At 41.1% G+C, this 22,358-nt stretch overlaps 1 protein-coding gene and 1 long non-coding RNA gene across 2 annotated transcripts in view; one reads left to right on the top strand and one right to left on the bottom strand.

The window, feature by feature from the left end:
- Positions 1-9,941, top strand: part of LOC145438038 (uncharacterized) — a 50,145-nt gene extending 40,204 nt beyond the window's left edge. Inside the window, exons 17-20 of the mRNA XM_080315404.1 lie at positions 637-825; positions 5,772-6,768; positions 7,779-7,942; positions 9,205-9,941. Coding sequence (XP_080171530.1) covers positions 637-825; positions 5,772-6,768; positions 7,779-7,942; positions 9,205-9,599 — 1,745 coding nt within the window. The 3' untranslated portion in view covers positions 9,600-9,941. The remainder of the gene's footprint in view (positions 1-636; positions 826-5,771; positions 6,769-7,778; positions 7,943-9,204) is intronic.
- The window catches only part of LOC145438132 (uncharacterized), a 235,280-nt gene that overhangs the window by 185,905 nt on the left and 27,017 nt on the right, over positions 1-22,358 (bottom strand). The gene's annotated exons all lie outside the window — the stretch shown is intronic.

Below are 22,358 nucleotides of genomic sequence, written 5' to 3'. Positions count from 1 at the left end.
CCACTATATATTCAGATCTAGTTGTTGTACAAGAGCAAGGTGTGTTTCGACAAATCACTATCTAGTACTTAGTAACTCGTACAAAGCGATACATCGGCACTGTGAAATGAATCATTGAACGCCGTCGATACTACAATAACACGCGGCGCGTGTATGTGCGGCGATGAATGCGAGACGCCTGGCATCAATCGGGCTACAGCCAACTGTAGCCATCGGTATATCAACGGTCGTTGCACTCGATTGTATTATCGTAAGAACCTCACTCAGGTCATTTTGGAATCCTGATATTGCTGTGAAATCAGTCAGGCGATGATTCTATCCCGAGCACGTCTATGTATGACGTAGTCGCAAATTCAAAAATCAAATTCTCTTTTGTTTTCAAAAAGTTGAGAACACTTCTAGGTATAGGGGCATCACCTGTTTCTCTCTCGCTTTGAGAGTAGCTCAGTTGGTTAGGCGGCTGTTTCACGATTACAGCGATATATTGGGTGTCGGTTCAAGTCTCGTGGTTCGGATTTTATGAACATTTTTCTAAATGCATTGAAATTTGGACTCGAGGCCGGCCGTTCTAGTTGGGTTAATAGCTATAGGGTAAAGTCGAGATAACGGATTATTGATTGTCATATTTTGGTTAAGGTTCTGTACTCTTATGGATTTGTCATGGAGGTCAAGGTATTAACGGACCGCACGGACAACTCACCGACGACCCTACGTGCGATGTTGACGGCCGAATGATGGCTTTGGATGGATCTTTAATATTCGTAAAGATTCAATATCGGATTGGCATTCTTGGCTTTGCCAGTGCCGAACATCCTTCGTTACCTGGTATTATTACGATACGCCATCTTTGTTTGCAGTCACGATGTTTCGATTGTATTGATAGGTTTACGCCACACCGATATAATTTTTATGATGTTCGGACTGTCGGCACAGCCTATTTTCGTTCTAGGCTCGCGTGGAGCGGAAGGCAACGAGAAGCCTAGATAAACCTCGAACACAGTGGTTTCCGAAATTGGCGCCAGTCCTCCTTGGGGTTGTTTTCGACCTTGAAGTGCGCGCTAGATACAAATTGGGTGATTGGGGGGCGGGCGCTGAGAGTAAACATGAGCGGTATGGACTATGAGGAACTGTATGAGAAAATCAGTAAATTAATAGTTTTATCTATAAACTAGAGTCAGATCTATGAATATATGATCACGTTAACCGCGTTCATACAAGGTGCACTTTTAGCGACAACAGTATGTGTTCACGCTAGTGCGGATCGGATCTATAAATTCTCTGGTCCGACTCCGATCCTGCTTTTAAATTCTCTGGTCCTGCTCCAATCCGGCACCGGCCGTATCAGGAAAAGTACTGATCCGGCTCCCATCCGGTTCCCGCTAAAAATGAAAAAGTTTTTCCGGATATCAAATCCGGCTCCGGTCCATGCTCCGCACTATTCAACCGTGGCACACGAAGCCAGAGCATATCGATCCAACTTACACTACGGTGCAAATCTAATTAATCCAAATTATGCCTGCACGATAAAATGTGGGAAGGTATGCGAGCAGGCATTCATAACCATGATATAATTATGAGTTAGGTTTTGAATACACTTTCGCTATAGGAGCGTGCATTTATTCGAAAATCGTCACCATCGCTCTCCGCAAATTCATTGTAATGCAACATGGAGCTTTCTAACTAACTAACTAACTAACTAACCAAACAATCAATCAACCTACGAATTAATTATCCAGTGACACTTACTGTAAGATTATAGTATAAAATGTCCGTGAATTGGTGCAAAATGTGACTCTGTCACAGAGTACATTACGTATATCGGACTTACAATGAATTAGATCGGTGGTTCTCAACCTTTTTTCCTCCAGCGAGCCATTTCAAAAATTATCGGGCTCTAGCGCCCCCGCTCTGTATTTTAAGGACTGTAATAAAGACAATGGGTAAGAGGGAGGGCCGTAACAACACTTCGTCATTTCCCCTAAAAACCATTGTCTTGCGCACCCATAGCGTGATAAACCAAACTTCTGGGGGGCCCCAAGAACCCCGTCGCGAGATTTCGGTGGTCGGCATAGTTTGTGGGGCCTGGTCGCCCTGCGCGCCAAAATTTTCTATAATGCATGAATGAATAGATCGTAATTGCATATATATGTCGCTATAAACTTTTTTATCCTCTCAGCCCACGTAATCAGATTTACCAGTAGCGCTGAGTGAGCTGTTGTCTTGAAAGGGCCATGTGATTAATAACTAAACATATTCGGGCGTGTCCGTTGGTAGGCCCTACAATTACTTCGTTACATGTTGTTATTTTGTTATCTCTTGTCTGCTATATAGTCAAAAGATATTGAAACGCATAAACGTATTAATTGAGGTAAACACACCATTCAAAACTGTTATTTCTTTACTGGCAAGTAATGTTTCTCTGATATCTCTGATATCTCTGAATATCGTAGGCCCCGATGGATATTATTTAAATAGTTGTCCTGTGGGGTGCAGATTGCGACGACATGATAATTCGGCAAGAGCGATTTAAGCACCTGGACAATTAGACTTATATACATCGAAATCTACGGTCGACATAAGGACAATCCTCTTCGGCTAAGGTTTTCTTGCTGAAGATCTTTTGGGATACTTTTTTGGAGTCCCATATTGGCCGGAACTTCGTATGTCATCGTGGCTTGCTAATCACCGACGCCGAATGCCTATTTCTATTTTCTATGATTATGCGTTAATTTTCGTGGGGGAGTCGTGAAAACCTGATGTGTAATTTATGTTCATTCACCGAACTAATTTAGGGCACCCTTAGAGCTCACCCCCTTCCAATTGGGGGTTTTGGTTGCACCAGATTCGGTCCTGGTAAGAGTTCAAAGTCCAGTCGGTCTTTTCGGGACTTAAGTGTTAGAAATATTTCGCGCTTTAATCGCGCCGAGGACCACTCGACTATAATAAACCGTATAATAATTGTACGTGGTATATTCTGGGTCAAATCAAGGTTGTTATAACAACAATCGGGTACGGTCCCATACCCTGTGGTTCGAACCATCCCGAATTTGCATCTGCGATTCGCACACTTTGTGTGACTAAGTAAGTCAACTGAGAATGGGATGCATGTATCTGCTCACATTGAATTTATTACTCTACCCAGTTATTAATTTTAACATGAATGTATTCCTAACAAAGCAACTCATGTTATACAACGTTCATGCGAGGTTGTGGACCACAACTCTAGATAGTATCATTCTTTATGATGCGTTGAAGAAACATTATAACTGGGGCGATTTTTTTGACCTAAAAACGGATGATTTTGACCTAAAAAATCTAAATTTTGACTTTTTTGACCTAAAAAAACTGAAATTTGACCAAATTTTGACCTCACGTATGCAAATTAGGTGTTTTCGCACATAATGTTAAAATTGTACTACTTATCTTCATTTCTGGTTGGAACTTTCTGTCCTTACAAAGTAGATTGGCCTGAAAAAACGTTTTTGGCTCAAAAACTGACAAATTTTTACATGAAAAAACTAGTATTTTAACGAAATCTGGCCCTATGAAGAATTGCAGTAGTTACATTACGTATTATGGTGGAATAATTAAAATTTATTGTAGTACAACGAAAGATACTTTCCTACATTATCGGGTAGAAAGTGTTTGTTTTGTTTGTTTGTTTTGGGTATTCATGGTGTGTGTCAACTACTATGGTCATTTACACCAGGCCGATATTCATCATTATTTTCCGTAACTGTCAATATATAGCACGGCCCACCTCTAGACTTTTTTGTAAGACACCGCTTACGCGGATGAGGTGGCGAGGCGGAGCCTAGGTAAACCTCCAACACTTAGCTATCGGAATTATGAAGTCGACCTCGGTCGGAATCGAACCCACACCCATTGGTGTTGCAGCCCCGGATTATACCACTGCGCTATCTCGGGTAGAAAGTGTCTGTTCTTACTAAGTAGCTTGCCAAGAATGGAGAAAGAACGTTCAACAGCAGCAGTTGTTAGCTGACAAAACTGAAGTTGTGTGCACACTGCTTGCTGGTGATGCACCGTGTTGCTTCATTCTGACAATGTTGTCTATATCACATTTTTTCAGCTTTCGCTTCTTGATGTAAGAACCATGCAATGCCCAAGCAGTCTTGCCTCAGTTAGGATATTGCGGTACGTTGACCATAAAACCATGCCACTATTTGTTTCATTGGACCGTTTATGATTCACAATGAGCAGACGCTGGGCCGTTTACAACGGTAGGCCTATAAAGTAGGCTACAGGCTGTAAATTATCAAATGATAAGTTCACAGACAGCGCAAAATCTACGATACAAACGAAATGTAGAGGTCAAAAAAGTTTGATTTTGTAAACAATTTTGACAAATTTTGACCTAACGCTACAATTTTGACCTAATTTTGACTTTTTTTGACATGTCAAAAAAAATCGCCCTAATTATAACGTTTTAATTTTGAAGCTGTCAAATGTATGTATATTTAGTTAGTTATTCATTTCGTGCACAAAGCTTCAAAACATATTTTATGTACAAGGGGCTCTCACTCTGAAAAGTGATATACAGTGCCTCCTTCTTTTATTTCCACACGCTGTGCGCTACAGGATATAATAATTAGTTCGAAACATTTTTTGAAAATACCCATACCAAGCGTGAGGTCAGTGTTTTAACGGGAAATTGGCGATCTAAAAGTACCCGCAATCCATTTGACATGAATTAAAATAGGCCACTACATTCAAGAAAGCATATGTAGCAAACATCGTCGGGATTTAACATATTTTGTGGGATGTTAATTTGCTCCGAATACTCATTAAAGATATGTTCTACTACGACATTATCTACTACGAAGCCATTTTTCTTCAGCGCCCCCCATATAGCCCCCCTTATCCCTGCGTCCCCATATCGCCCCCTGAGCGTTTCCGCCCCCTTGAAAACTGCAGGGGGACAGACTCAATCTATGGCAGTCGTTCCCGAACGGGGGGAATTTAATGGTTTGTGGTGGGGAATGGACACATTTGTTCAAAATTATATACAAGATAGTCTACATATTTACGGAGACACATGTACAACGACCGTTATCAGTTAACTGCTATGGAATATATGTTTAGAAAATTATATTGCGTGTTGTACACAAAACCCCATTGTTAACTCTGGCTAACCAATGATGGCGACACAAACGCATCGAGCACGACTAGTATGACGCGAAGTAGCGTTTTCGCTAAATTTTGAGGGTTACAGGTATCGGTTCACAATACGTTCTATGTTGCAGTTATAGGCGATTGTCTTGCGTACTGTTGTGGTTGTGTGTCTTGTGTAGGCCTACTCAAACAAGCAAATAGCTGCTCCGTAATGACAATAGTTTTGGATAGTTGGGAATGAAGGCACGGAATGAATCCGATTTGGGGAATGAAGGCAAAAAGGTTGGGAACCACTGATCTATGGGATATAGACATTAACATTTCAGTACATCATGCGATGGCGCTGTGTAGACGTTCAGTCAATATTGATTTAAGTTACTTCTGACGCGAATGGACTATCTAGCTCGCATAGTCATGGTCTCATGAGAAACATGTCAACGTTTTTAAAGGGCTGATTGGGATATACCAAGATGTTAGTATTATGTGTAGTAGAAGAATACGAAGGTCAAGTGTTTTAATCGCCATCATCACTTACTTATATGTGGCTTTTTACTAATAGCACATGATGAATTCAGCATATTTGTCTTCCCCAATAGTACCATAGTATTTGGATGCTATTGTTTGTCATCTTTTTTCAGGTAATTCTGCGATGACGGATCTCAAAAATGGTTTGGAATGGGTTTTCAATAACATTAACAGCTTCGGAGGAAGTAGAGAGAAAGTGACCTTGGCTGGTGTTGGATTTGGAGCGACATTGGCCCATGTTCTAGCTGGAATGTCAAAATCAATGGCCAGTGGGACAGTGCAAAATATTATTGCGCAGAGTGGATCGCTGAATTCACTTTGGGCATATTCACCGTTCCCCGCGGACGACCTGAAAACGGTCATTCAAAATGCAAAGTGTCCCAGCAACATTGACGAATCTATTCAGTGTCTGAGAAATATGAGCGCACTGTCCTTGATAGCTCTCGCTAGTAATGTAGGGTCCAATTTCCCATTTGGTATTTATATCAGAAGTGAAAATGGTATGCCGGATCAATTCAACAAGGATGACTTTATGGAAATGAATGTAGGATATTACGACAATATAACTTTAAGATCAGTTGAAAAGTGGGTAAAAACGATGCCAATGTTATTGGGTGTAAACGGTGCCGCTGGATACCAATTCGCACGAGACGCCTACCCAGAAATCGGATTTATCTACAACCGCGGCCGTCCCGGTCCTGACTTGATTGAGTCAATGATCGATAACGATATCTATATGAACAATTTTCGTACATCATACACGCAAGTTCAAGCTAAGGATTTGAAAGACTACTACATCCCGTGGGGTGCCACGGATGACAGCGCGGAAATTAAGAGATCAGTTGTCCGTTACCAGACCGAAACTGCTTTCACGAACGCCATGTACGAGGTGGTGAACATGAGGATAAGTGATGATAGCGATCAAACGCAAGACACATTCGTTTACGTTTTTCAAGAAAGAACCAATAAAAGAACAGCCCGTCGTTGGCTCAGCTACGGCAGCGACTTGGGTGAAGAAATTCCATTCATGCTACCAATTCTTGGTGTGGGTGAAAGCTCGCCACTTGGTCTGGTCATGCGTGAATATTGGAGTAACTTTGTTACCAGAGGGTACGTCAGTATGGAAATATTCGATGTAGTGCAGATTATTGGTTCAAACTTTCAATCTATATATAACATAGCCACAATAACGATTGGGAACTTAATGCACTGGCGTTAATGCCAGTCAAAAATCAAGGCCCCGACTTAAGAAAGCTAGTTTCGCCATATTGACGTGTGGCAGAAGCATTCGCCTTTATTTCATTCAAACTTTATTCAAAGTAATACCAAGAATGCGTGTACTACCAGAGTGCATTGTGTATTTGTGACGGAACATGGGTCAGCTGTTAAAATTGATTTTGGCCCGGTATAGCATTGATCCGGTACTGTTGTCTAGCTCTGTACACGCCAACGATGTGGATGGCAAGGCGGAAATGAAGAGGGATCTATGAGAGTGCTACTCCAACAATCCGGGTCAATGGTGCGGTTGGTCCTAGTCTCGTTGATGAGAAATAGTATCTCAATTGTCAGAAGCGTCATGGAACACTGCCTATCATAACTCCTTTTAAACTCTCCGCGCCAGCGAAGTGGACAATATTTATGAACTGAATGTCCATCTGCAGCGGGTTCAAGCTATCCATATTATTTTCTATATTCGTAGTGGCAATATTTTCACATTTATTATATATTGTTATTATTATTTATTTTATATTAATAATACTATCTATTCCAGATATATATTATACGTTTTCACTTCCACACAGATACGCACACATATACACACAGAGACACACACCAGAAGAGGTGACCAAAGTAGTCACCGTCGGTCCTCAAGTGGAACTGCGGGCAACGCCGTAAATTTTTGATAAAGTAGAAGTAGAAATGGTCTAAAATCATATATACTTGAGGAAGTAATGCAAGCAGGAAAAATCTACTTGGAGTAATTGGTAAATAATAATTGCGTCGTTACTGAAAACCTCTGCACACACATGCACGCACACACGAACGCACGCACACACACACACGCATTACTGAGATATGCAAATGGAGCATGAGAATTTAAAAGGTTGTTTTATATCTAGCAATCCTAACGCGGTGGGATCGGCAAGAAACAGATGGCAAGCATACAATTCAGTTGACAGAGGAGTTATGGTATTCGAGAGTTCAGAAACGAGGATGGTGTCCGGTTACCGCGACCAAGCATTGGCGGTCTGGGAATCCGTGCTACCGTTAACATATACCACTCGTGAGTTGACATTTACCTCCCCAATAAGCATTTTTGATGTCGCAAAACACCATATGTAATATATTTCAGATATGAATTTATTCTGACTCCATGCTCGCATATTAATAGAAACCACCACGTGCGTCAAATGCCCCAAATATAAACAATACGAGTGCCGAAATTTTTCCACTCACTCATGGTTTACATTGATCAATTCAGACTTAAAATATGGGACTCACTGTTCAACTTTTTATTGGTTTGTATGCTCCAATTATACTTGTGTTACCTAATGTTACAGATTACGTGCGAAATTTTCATTAACAATTTTCAAAGCGATAGGTGAACAGCCCTACCACTTATCTGAAAGCTTACAGTCGTTATCCACACGCCACCGAATTTGACCAACCAACGGAACCAACTTCCAACAAAACGAGAGTAATTCAATAAATTTTAGAAGTTGTAATTGTCTATATAAAATTAAGCTCAGGCTGAAGTTGGTGTCTGAATGTGACGATGAAAATGGTCTGAGCGAAGGAGAATGATATAATTTCAAATCACTTGGTGTTCAATGAAAAACTATCTCGAGTGTCATCATTGCCGCGTGTGCCAATTATTTTGACTTTAAATTTGTAAACATTGGTATATTAAATGGTGGTTCCTAATAGATTAGCACCCACATGTTGGACACCCGTAGACAACCGAACGGCTTCGTACCGATTTCTCATAATTGCGAACACGGTGGGTCTCGTTTCTGCACATTATGGATATTTTTATTTATATTTAAATACTTTGTTGCGCCGATAGCAGACGATATATATAAACGTAATACCTTGATAGCTTTATAATTAGATATTTTTGTGTGGCGACCACCAAGTCTAAAATAATTTAAAAAAAAAACGCTGACCATGAATCGCGCGAAAGTCTGATGAAAATTATCAATATAATGAAAGCTGCTCAAAAACTTACAGCACTCCCCAATCGAGGGGTTTGGGTACGGCAGGTACGGTCCCGCGCTGAATATTAGTATAGGTATACGTTGTTGTTCATTGATTGTATTCGTGAAATCAATCGCTAATTCCGAGGTAGGGTTTAGCTAGCTTTAAAATTTCCTGCACGGAGCTCGTGATATATAGGTGGAGCTCGCAAATAATTCGGCTGACCACGTTTTGCACGCGTGCCGGGGGTTGGCGAGTCCTGCCTTATATAGCTTATGTATACATTAGGTTCACGGAGTATTCTGCTGGTTTCTGTAAGTGAGTCATTGGATATAACTTTCCTTGCAGCATCAATGGAGGAAACTACTGGTATTCCTTGTGCAACGACACCACTCACCACGCGAACGGCAGAATTCGTCTCCACATCATCTTTCGAAGATACTACTTATACACCTTGCCCTGAAGTTACATGTCCCACGGCAACTTGCTCCGTTGAAGAACCAATTATCGGGACCGGCATTGGGCTAGAGTTGTCGCCCAGTCAGGCTGATGTTGCAATTGAAACTCTTTTTGCAATCTCTTTGACATTAACATGTGTTATGGTCCTTCTGGCGTTCGCGAAACTTTATAGATCCCGGATCTCAACCAAGGAATCGAGCTCCATGGATTCGTTCGCAATGGGTAATGAAGCTGCGATCACTAAACATATGGAGGCTAAACAGGATGATTTCACTTCTTTGTGATCTGGTCATCCCCCAACTTGTCCATAATGAGAAAATATGGCTCACAGAATCCGTATGATCATCGAGAGCAAATCAGACTCATGTTCTCTTGTTATTGACATTCATTGTAACCCTTTTATCTGATCGATTTAACTTAGAGCTGTATGCCATATCGAACATGTAGAGGGTACTCTGTTTTTTGCCCTAGTAAAAGCTAGGCTCATCACATGGCCCTTCTGGAGTGAGACATTCCCGCATTTTTTATCTACTTGATCTTGTTGCTGTGCGGCGTGGTAGGCCTACATGAAGTTGAATTGTATGCGTGATTGTATTAGTTCATTTTGATTAAAATATCGTTCGGTATGTAATTGTTAGCAGATAAATGAAACACAGTGATACATTTGAGCCCAATATGTCAATAGCGTGTTGGTCGGCCAATTCCGTAGAAACTGCAGTGACGTGTGGTGATGTCAATGGCTGGTGAGGCGCTGATACCCATCCGCCGCTCACACATAAAACGCAAAGTACCTGATACAAATAAACAGAGATGAGAATAACAACAGCAGTAAGAGACAATTGGTAGGCGAGACCATTTTCTCCGCATCCTGTTGCAATTCTACAATACATATTTCAATTTTTCCGTATGTAAGAGATTTAATATATATATTTAATATTTTATTTAATAGACATTTATCAACGAAAATGACGAAATGAAAAAATTAAAAAAAAATGGTATTTGATGTTCTAATTTCAAATTTCTTTTCTACAAGATTAAAATGGACACTGTACCAGCAAAACTATATATGTCACTCACTATAAGATCAACCTTAAGTTTTTGAAAACATCTTTCACACCGTGGAAAATCATCAGGGTTATATTCATGATGCAGATTTCCTTGGAATAAGATTCGAAATATCTAAACATACGAGGTTAGATGATTGAGTTGGTGACCTGTTTCCTATCACATTAGCTATGTTGGCATACAGGTTATCTAGGCCCCTTCCCGCTGAACAGCGTATAAGAGGTGCCTTACAAAAGCCTAAAAGTAGACCGTGCTACAAGTCGGCAGATCTCGAATCATAACATGGAAAATCTACCTGGTGTAAACGACTATTGCCGTCGAAAACGCCGTAAAGGTCGCAAAAATGAACACTCAGGCTATTCAAATAGCTATCATATACCACAATTTTAAGGTAGGTATTGATGGAAAATACATAACAGCTACACCAGAAAGGGAATGTATTTGCTCAGCATTATGAGTTGGCCATCGCTACTATACAATTCATGCAGCACTGTAATGCCGGTTTCTGAAATCGATTGCGCGTTTCACTGTGTTAGGATTGTTTGATTGTTGGTGAATAGTGAGTGAGCCAGATTCAATTGTCCCTCACCTAGCTGTTGTTTCTCTGCGCTGTCATTGTACGTAATGAATCCGAATTTCACATTCCTTTGCGATTTTTAGGGGGTCCCCGAGCTCTACGAGTGTTTCCATCAGGAGTTTTGGAATCGGTGAGACAATAGCATTTGGTTGATACCACGACTGTGGAGTCGGAGTCAGAGTCGGTGGAGTCACAGTAGGAGTGGGATTCGTGAAAACTGTGGAGGCTGGAGTCGGAGTTAGTGAAAATGAACCCGACTTCGACTCCGAACCGAACTTCTTTATCATGTAAACAATTTCTAATCGAAGACATCTTTTAAATTACTAATAATAACAACTATAATATGATTTTTATGTACTATCAATCACTGCTATTAGCAACGATACAGATCAGGGGCGGACATCAGGTAAAATTGCACGGCCAACCAAAATTTGATTAGCCTGACCGCGAAATTTGATGATGACTAAAACATCAGTTTCGGCACATTGGCGAAACCAGGGGCCAGCCACATTCAGCGCAGATCTTCGTACTGGACCATAAAGTAACATATTCCGTAGCAGAATTAATTGACTTGAAATTTTTCTTAGCACTTCGCATGATTTACTGACACATTTCTTGCATTTAGTATTGGAAAACCTCCTAGAAATTATAAATACGCGTAATTTACAGAATTGAGTCCAACTATACTCATTAGGAGATAACGTGTCGTCCAACACGAGGACGTCGCTTGTGCGCTCGAAGTGAGATCGCCGGCGATGAAACATTTGCGCAAAATGACACAGCCATGTTCATCGAAACCGTCGATATTGCTCTGTCTAAAACGCCAAATAATCCTGTCCTAGCCAAATGAGCCCATTGCTATACAGAGGCGATCCCAAATGCGTGTAAGTGATATAATTATTGATCGAATACATTTATTACCTTTGAAAATATTTCGTGCTTCGCGCGACCAGGGCATGACTGCACACTCTGCAGTTGCACACTGAGTTTTCATGATATAATTGTTAACAATTTTAAAACGTAGTCATAAAAGTCTTGTTTTCAACGTTACCGAATTCGGTTCGTTCATATCTGGCGACTAAAAAAAGGTTATCAACATTCTAGTTGCCCCGCAATCGTTCGTAAATCCTTTGACCGAGAAGGTTGGCCACTCCTGACATATGTTGAATTGAGCATTATTTGCAGAATACAATTCAGTTGCATAGATGAGGAAAGAAGCAATATGCATCTTCGCGATGCAGTCACAAATTGATGCAATTTTTGTAATTATACCATGATATTGTGACAGAGTAAATATATTGTCTGGTTGTAAAATTGATGTAAATATAACCAAACGCTCCTTCCCACTCGACGAAATTAAAAATATTTGTGGTGTAGCTTGGCTTGAACCAATGATTAAAAAAGACTGCAAATCCTAGTCCTTGAATAGTTGACTAAGTGCATGTAGACTAGACATAAGCTATTTGCCTACTTCCTAAATTTCGTTTATGACCAATGGACATTAGTAGTGAGAGTGTGTGTGCTTGTAACCAGTACAGTGTGTAATGAGAAAATTAGTAAGATGCATCACTGTATTAGTTGCTGACTCATACACAAGAGCAACACTTCGATTGTTTTATCTACATTTTAATTATACAGTATGGGATGTATGTCGTGTTCGAATGATTCATACATATTAGATTATTAGAGAGTCCATGTTATGAAAACTGATAAAATATGAAAAAACGAAGGACATTTAGAAAGGCAATCTTCCATGCATAGTGAACAATTCGAGCTGTGCCACAATGTAACAATTTTGCATGCCATCGTTAATAATATGTTTGCATATGTTTAATGGTTATATGATAGTCATTTAACCGTCACTGTGGCATATAATTTTATAAGTAAACTGGTACTAATGTCGGAGTCGGGGTTGGAGTCGGAGTCAGAGTCGAGATTTTTAAAGACTCAGGAGTCGGAGTCGGAGTCGCTGTAAATATCTATAAATCATTGGAGGTTTTCACAATTTCCGTCAGTGACGACGCATCATTGAATGATGTTTACGTGGAACAGTGGCTCTTACTTTTTTCAGCACGCGCGCAGATGATATTGAATAATTTGCGACCATCTTATTGTGATATGAAAATAGTATTTAAAACAGCATTCAGAATATTGGTAATCCCAAAGCGTAATCTCGTGGCATGGGAGGGTATGACTGTTGTGAGACTTATCACCAATGTCATGTGGTCAGGGGGCAAGTGAGGTAGTGCCTCACCTGTCGCCAGGATGAGTAAAGGAAAATATTTACAGTCGATGTTCATGAGTAACTAAATATAAATATTTTTTTCATTCAGCATCACCAATTTTGATATTTATTTTTCAAAAATACAGCACGACAAGTGAGGCACGGCCGGGTCATGCCCAATGTTCGAGGTGATTTTCCACGCCCTCACCAACTCACTGCAAGGGCTCTTGGTTTACAGTCCGTAACGACGATAAAAATGCCATCACTTCGGCTTTCTTGTGAGCAGCTTGGATTTTCTGTGCGCAGAGACCGTTATAACGCAGAGCGAATGTTTGTAGTTGTATAATTGACTCCAGAAGGTTGCGTTTACAATTCGCTGCGTGTTTCTTCTTTCGTTCGACGGACCGGTGTAACCACGCCGTACGGCCTTGTTGGCTGACGTACCACGAAGCCTATCTATTGCACATGTATTCGATGGATCACACTGACGAATATATTTTGTTTCTGTCTCCACGACTTGTAACTTTATTGAAAATCACGTACGGCAAAATACCATCCACCTCCCAATCAGCGAAATACTCATGAATCTCTCTATACTTCCGAATCATCGAACTAAATATGAATGTATATCGACTTCCGAATCATCGACATAATCATGAATGTATATCGACTTCCGAATCATCGAAATAATCATGAATGTATCGACTTCCGAATGTATATGTCTATACGCTGTATTACATTCGTATATATATCATAGCCACGAGATATTACATGCACAAAACATCGTACGATTTCATACTTTGTTATCTACGTTCACACGACAACATATACGACTCACAAAGGTCTTATCGGGTCTCAGTTCAGGGAATTACGTAAGGTTTACCAACTCCTTATTGAATATTATTAACATAGCGTTATACCAATATATTTCGTTAAAAGTTCCCCCTTCCTACCAAAAGAACTTGGTGTAAAAAAAAACGAATATATTGGTAAATATCTCATACCTAGGGTCATACAACATATGGACTGGGGCTAATCATAGGGATTGAAGTTAATCCTAGGGATTGGAGACAGGAAACGATTTTATATGCAGGGGCAAAAGTAAACTAATGAAACGACATACCATCCAAGCGTGGCATTCGGAAACCCTATTTTACATTACCACCTCGGAGCGACTCGCAATATCATAGTTCCGTCCTACGGGCAACTGAAACTCAGGTCAACAATAGTGTTCAAACAAAACAAAGACATAAAATACATAATTTACCCAGCACAAAAGCGGTACCACCGTGACATCAACGGTCACTACGCATGCAAAACAACAAAGTAATGAAAATGAATAATAAAGATCAACAACATGAAACACATACAATGCAATTCATCGACGAAACCAGTCTATATGCACTGACGAATGCCATCGACGTGTATGCAAGGTCAACACCATAATTCCTCCAGCAATCATGCCTCAAAACCCACAGAACATGCTATTCACTGTCGTCAATCACTTCTTCTTCTACTTTCTCATTATTACTGTCAACCCGTCCAGCGGGAACAGCAACCATTCCTACCAAATCCGTGTTGTCTGATCACAACAACAGAGGGCTTATGGCAACTCAACCACAATTCTACAGTGACCATTTCAAATTTGACGCACAGTTCCGTGGCACATAACCGGGCCTACACGAGACTAACATTTTGCCTTCGTGGCCCTCCCAGCACTTATCGAAATAAATTAATTTCAATCAATATAACACTTTAGCAACGAGCTTCGGTGACCACACCTTACATTTTCTGACGGGAGTCACAACATGATGCAGCAATCCTGCATTTACATACATATCAATGCATAAGGCACAATTTTCATCACGCATATCTTAATTCTACGCGATTTAATGCAACACGTAATCATTCAAATGTCTTGGTCTAACAATTCGTCTCCCTCTGGACGTATATCTTGGACATGACTCGTTGAGAGTTCTGCCTTCATTACATGTTTGGGTCTTAGATTTGGATTCATGCCCAGTATTCTCGCGATCGACATCAACAGGTAAGCCATCAGATATTCGCTCTCGAGACGCGTCACTAACACTACCCGGACAGTCGCTAACGCTGTCATCATCACTAGACGACACTACACACGCGTCACCCGGAGTTACCGCGGAGCTTAGTACCACTTTTTCCGCATCAACGGGCGGAAACTGCTGCACAAAGTCATCAAACATGTCGTTATCTACATCAAATGGCGGAAAGTAACAAACTTTCAGTCTGTCAATCGACACAACCTTCTCCTTACCCTTGATTAATAAGGTAAAGGCTTTTCCTGATTTCGATCTCTCGATTACCTTGTAAGGACCCACATACCAGAAGTCACAAGCGGTCTTTTTACCCCTCTCGTTTTTTACATATATATATATAGAGAGAGAATTTTTTATTCATCATCGCAAAATAACAAAACAGGCAACAAAATAGCATAAACTTCAGAATCACGGACACATACAAAAAAATGGTCACAGTGTCAATTTCAAAGCAAACGAAATGTGTACGAATATGATTTACAGTTCATAGGATTGGCCGATATGTTTGATTGCAAGATGAAGCTGCAGCGAAGTGATCTGTTGATCATCGAGTCTACTGCAGCTGTACATGTGAACAAGCCATAAGATCTGGTGGGACGTACGCATTTACATTCGTCCGGATGTTGGACTTATTGAAATTCAAGTTTTCGAAAAATTCGCGCACATCACAAAGTACCTCTGCTTGACTATTCTTGAACTTGTTCGGGTCATACTCAAATAGGTTCCCGGGAACCGCACATTTTACCCATAGGTCATTTCCGCCGCGGAATAATCATATCCCTCTCGCACAGAGGCATTCAATGACAAAATCACAAAAGGTAATAGCCGATCCCATGCCGCGGGATTATTAGCGCACCGCAAACCGCGCTTTATTCGCCGAATCCCCGTCTCGGAGATCGAATTCTGCTGTGGCGAAAGTGCCAACGAAAATGAATGTTTACATTCAAGCACCGACATGAACTTTTCCCATTCATACGATGTAAACACTGAGCCACGGTCGGACCTTATAACCATGGGTGCTCCACGATCCTTTACAAAACCATTTATCAAAGCACGGATCACCGTGTCAGTATCTTGTCTTTTCATGGGGACTGCATTAGTGTAATTTGTTACCCGATCAACGATGATAAGAAAATATCGATTACCATCTTCCGTTTCACGAAGCGGACCAGCGATGTCTATTGAAATGTCAGCATTACGATCACTACGTCGCGGCACATGCTTTAATGCGGAGCGTACATGACGAATAATTTTACTTTTGTTACACATCGGACATGCCCTCACTGATTCTCGTAACCATCTGTCCATGTTAGGGAAAACGTAATGCCGTTTAGCCAATGCCAACGTCGCGCGCATTCCGGGGTGCGAAAGAGAATGTACATGTTCAAACAATTCTCGCCTCATATGACGTGGAACCCAAACTCGTGGCGTTACAGACAACTTCTGGGATTTATCGGTGGAATCAGGCACGTGACAAACAACGCCCGTCTCACACCCCAGCAGTTTCAACTCTCTTAACTGCAAACCAGTCTCAGCCAAATTGCTCTTTCGGAATTCTATTAATTCCTGATCTCGCAACTGTTCCGCTGCAATACGCTTGATAAAATCAGGCTTCAAACCCTGTGGTACGACAAATTCATTTATCTCAACACGGGACAAACAATCAGAAACGGAGTTGAAAATACTGCGGATACACGTAGTTTTGTTCACAAAGTAATTAATGTACTCAAGATACCGAAACATAGCGGGGTCAGCACATTCCTTCGGATTGATAATCATCTTAGCCAACACCTGACTGTCCGTGACAAGGCTCACTGACCTGCCCATGCAAAAATCTCGATAATGCTGCAGAGCCATGTATACAGCGTACGTCTCTCTCTTCACAGCTGACCATTTTCGCTGAGACTCAGTTAAACTCTTGCTGAAGAAAGCCAGAGGTACATATCTCCCATTCTGGTACTCATTGATTACTGCGCCCAACGCAACTTGACTTGCATCTGTCACAAGCTGTATAGGTCCTTTGAATGTCGGAAAAGCTAATCTCGCTGCATCTATCAAAGCTGCTTTGATCTGCTCAAATGCATTCTGCGCCACACTGGACCATTTGAGCTTACTCCGAGCATTAGTTCCTTTCAATAAATCATAGAGCGGCTGCATAATTGATGAGCAATTCTTAATGCTTCTCGAATAATAGTTGATCATGCCGATCATCCTTCTCACCTCACGAATAGTCTTTGGCACTGGAAATTTCACAATCGCCTCAACTCGTCTGGGATCTGGTCTGATGCCATCTTTGTCAATTAAAAACCCCAAAAATCGAACTGACTCTGCTCCGGACTTACACTTCTCAATAGACAACGAAAGGGACTCACTCTTCAATTTCTCAAAAATTACCCGCAACGTCTCCAAATGAGACTTCTCGTCAGGCGTCGCTACCAAAATATCATCACAATACAGAAAAGTATTAGGAATGTCCCCAAGCAACTCGTATGCCAATTTCCACCATTGATCTCCACTGGACCGAAAACCGAACGGACACACATTGTACTGAAATTTACCGATTTCCTTCGCATAAAACGCTGTCAAATGGCGGTCTGATTCCGCCACCTCAATGTTGTGGTACGCGCTTGCTATGTCAAGAGTGGAAAATGCTTTGGCCCCTGCCATTTGTGTACGCATCGACGCAATATTCGGTATTGGATAACACTGAGGAGCCACATGCGAATTCAAGTAACGATAATCGATGCACAACCGCACACCGGGAAGTTTGCCCTCAACGTGACTCTGTTTTGGAACACAAACGATCGGAGAGCAAAAATCCGAATCCGATTTTGAAATTACACCGCGCTCCAACATATCTTTAATTTGTCGCCGAACTTCTAACAAATACTGGGGTGGGATCGAACGTGGCTTCGGAGATCTCAGATAACTGAACGTTTTTATTCGCATGACATGTTTCATTTCGCGCCGTTTAACAGGTTGCCGGACCAAAATCTCCGGAAACTCAGCGTATGGCATGCGTTCACTCGCGTCGATATGCGCGATAAGAGACGAAATTTGTTTTAAGACAATTTTATTACAGTACTGCGGTCATGAGTCGCGAGTTCATCCAATTCTGGATCTAAAAGCAACTTATGTTTTTTCATGAAATTCCAACCCAATATTGGCTTCGACACTTCGGTTATTACAAAAGGACACTCAAGTGGCTAATTATTACCGAACTGCAACTTCAAAGTTTTAGTGCCATACGTATTAATCACAGAACCATTTGCTCCCCGAAATTGCCATTTCGGCGTATAGTGCCGAATCACATGTTCACTCGCTGGTAAATTAGAAATCATGGAACCACTGTCACTCAAGAAATTCAAACCATTTAATTTATCAAACGCATAAGCCAGATACTCAAAATCAAAAGAATTAATACTTGGACCACTTGGATAGAAACCACTGCCATATAGTCATGAACTACGATCAAAACATTTACGTTCACGATAGGCTGAAAAGCTCCGATCACCATATCGGTGATGATTCTGGCATACCGATTCGGTATTACTGCCACCTCTTGGACCAACGTTGCCGCCCCGATAATATCGCGTATACCTCTGCGGATTGACTCAGCCCTATTCTGCGTCATGGGAGAATGGTTCAAAGAGTTATCGCTATCATCACTTGGTTGCACTTTAACATCAGCCAATTTCAATTCCGCCATTTGCTTCTCCATCCTAGCAAGTTGCTTACTTATCGACTCGATAAACTGCGTATCTTCCTCAGCTCTAACCGCGCGCTCCTTTTCCGGTTTTGCCACACTTACTTCATTAGTTTGGATGGAGTTATTACCCAGATTCGACCCCCCCATACAGCTCAACCGCGCGCTGACACATAGTATCAATATCATCTCTATAATGTCCACGTAATGCGAAAGCGATGTCGGGCCTGCAGTACTGCAAGAACACGTGACGCTTGAATCCCGCCCTATACGGTGAATTATCGGCACCCGCACACTCATTAATCCGCGATCGCAAATCTCTGGGATCCATACCCGGAACTGCCTCGGCATAAAAGTTATTCAACTTCTGATTAATCGGAACATCAATACGGTCCAACAGAACCTTTTTAAGCAAGTCGTAGCAATTAGGATCATGTGGGCCAGGAATAATTCCATCGATAGTGGCGAAGTGTGCGTCATTCAAGTTCCTCAACAAAATGAGATATTTAGCTTTTTGCGACCGCACATTCTCGCCCTCGAGCTGATGTTCTAATATTCTGAAATACAGCGCCGGTTCCTGCTTGTTAAAAGGTCGATCTATAGTGATCTAGCGAGAAGTGAATCTGTCCAGAGGTTCGTTGTCACTATTTTCCACTTCCATTTATGACAGTGAATAGCAATTGCTCATGCGAGAATTGAAAACGATTACCTTTTCCGTTGTCCGTACACGCAAATGTCGTACTGCACACAGACGAAACGCCAACTCGGACTTTATCACGAAATAACGGCTATACCACTGAGAAACAAAATTACAATGAGCAATATGGAATTCACACAAAATTACTATAAATTTCTAATTATAATTAACCTGTTCAACGGACATGAAAATTTCCAAAACAACACACTTTTATCACATAGCTCGATACTCTGACATACTAAAACAATTAATTCCACAATAGACACAGCTCCATTAAACAACGCTGTCTCTGAAATTGAAATAAATGCAAAACCCTGTCCGGGAAAGCTACGTACCTTCAAATATGTTACAATCCTTCGTCTCTTCTGAGTAGGCGCTTTTCGTTGTCGTTTCTTCTGCGAGAACGTCGCGATGACTTTTGTTTCCATCGTCGCTGTATTGCTGATTGATCTTTCTCGCCGTTGTGTACGGCAAATCTTTATACTTATCGTTTTCGGTCGGTCGGCCGGTCGGTCTTGATTAATTGAGAGTCGGGTCACCATATAACGCAGAGCAAATGTTTGTAGTTGTATAATTGACTCCAGAAGGTTGCGTTTACAATTCGCTGCGTGTTTCTTCTTTCGTTCGACGGACCGGCGTAACCACGCCGTACGGCCTTGTTGGCTGACGTACCACGAAGCCTATCTATTGCACACGTATTCGATGGATCACACTGACGAATATATTTTGTTTCTGTCTCCACGACTTGCAACTTTATTGAAAATCACGTACGACAAAATACCATCCACCTCCCAATCAGCGAAATACTCATGAATCTCTCTATACTTCCGAATCATCGAACTAAATATGAATGTATATGGACTTCCGAATCATCGACATAATCATGAATGTATATCGACTTCCGAATCATCGAAATAATCATGAATGTATCGACTTCCGAATGTATATGTCTATACGCTGTATTACATTCGTATATATATCATAGCCACGAGATATTACATGTACAAAACATCGTACGATTTCATATTTTGTTATCTACGTTCACACGACAACATATACGACTCACAAAGGTCTTATCAGGGAATTACGTAAGGTTTACCAACTCCTTATTGAATATTATTAACATAGCGTTATACCATAGTGTCCTATATGGTGTCGACACAAGCAAATCTCACGGCTCAGTGAAATTGATTCACGTCACAATTTCCATTTGGCTACACGCAATTTGACGGTCTTTTTTGACCGGCATGCCGAGCATTAAATTTGGTGAAACGGGTATCAATCGAAAGCTGACTCTGCACTGATTACGAAAATATAAATTTTATTCCGCTCGCGGCCCTGGAACCCCCACAATCAGCCTCTAATTTTTCATTGTTATGGAGATTGGCATTTTGACGCAACAATGCTGTCTGGCGAACCGAGAGACGCAACATTGCTGTCGGGGTCCTTTTTTCTTGAGCGATTCTCTCGTTTCGCTAGACAGCATTGTTGCGTCTCAATGCCAATCTCCATAACAATGAAAAATTAGAGGCTGATTGTGGGGGTTCCAGGGCCGCGAGCGGAATAAAATTTATATTTTCGTAATCAGTGCAGAGTCAGCTTTCGATTGATATCCGTTTTACCAAATTTAATGCTCGGCAAGCCGGTCAAAAATGACCGTCAAATTGCCTGTAGCCAAATGGAAATTGTGACGTGATACAATTTCACTGAGGCGTGAGATTTGTCTGTGTCGACACCATATAGGACACTATGGTTATACCAATATATTTCGTTAAAACCGTTTCAGCACTGCGCAATTGAGTCCGCGCGCAGCTTAGAGGGAACATTGGTCATACCTCATCTGCGGTTCAATACGATTCTTCATAGACCGCTCAGAATTCCTAATAACTGACATCAATCAAGGTCTATTGTCGCACCGATTTTGAAAATACAAACATTAACAATCATAGCCCAACAAACACAAAACCGTAAAAGGATAATCCGGGATCACCTCGATTAGGTTCTGATTTTTCAAGTGTCGGGGAATGTCTAAAATACGTAGTAGGGTGGTCTTGTGGTTATATTCAATCAGAATAAATTCCAACTCGGTGTTGTTCCATGGCATGCGTTAGACTTCGTTATATCCCGTTGTTAACCTAATAATGCGAATTTTCTATCGCTTGCGGGTATGTCTAAAATACGTAGAAAGGATAATGTTTGTGTTACATTCAATAACGATAAATTACTATCCGGTTTTGTTCGATCTCATGCGGTAGCACGTTATATCCATTAGAAAACAATGTTCTCCCTTCGTTTTATTGCGTGAGGGTGGCACCGGTGTTGTATATTCGTGTTGTTGCTCTAAGATCGAACAGTTTCGTTTTCTTCTCATAGATATATTCTTCAATATATATATATATATTCGCTCTTTCGGTAATCTCGTATGTTCAACGAGTATGGATAATAGTTTCATTCAGAGAATAACTAAATAAGTAAGATGTTGTACGTTTAGGAATATGATTATCGATGCGTGACTTCTAGAATATTCCGGCGATTCAAATTTTACGTCATCGCGCGGGACAAAGATTTGACTCGCAACAGGCAGCAGCCAGCAGCCAGTTCGCTCTTTCTGTATGGTCAATGCCGTAAATATATAGGAATTGTGACTGAATGAGGTAGCGGGTAAAAGGTATATATGCAGTAGCATATAGTTTATGGCA

The sequence above is a fragment of the Botryllus schlosseri genome, chromosome 4 (genome assembly GCF_051294905.1).
Source record: "Botryllus schlosseri isolate E-star chromosome 4, Bs_hap1, whole genome shotgun sequence".
Classification (NCBI taxonomy): domain Eukaryota; kingdom Metazoa; phylum Chordata; class Ascidiacea; order Stolidobranchia; family Styelidae; genus Botryllus; species Botryllus schlosseri.
Note: the sequence above shows the minus strand (reverse complement) of the source record. Positions and strands in the feature narration are given on the sequence as shown.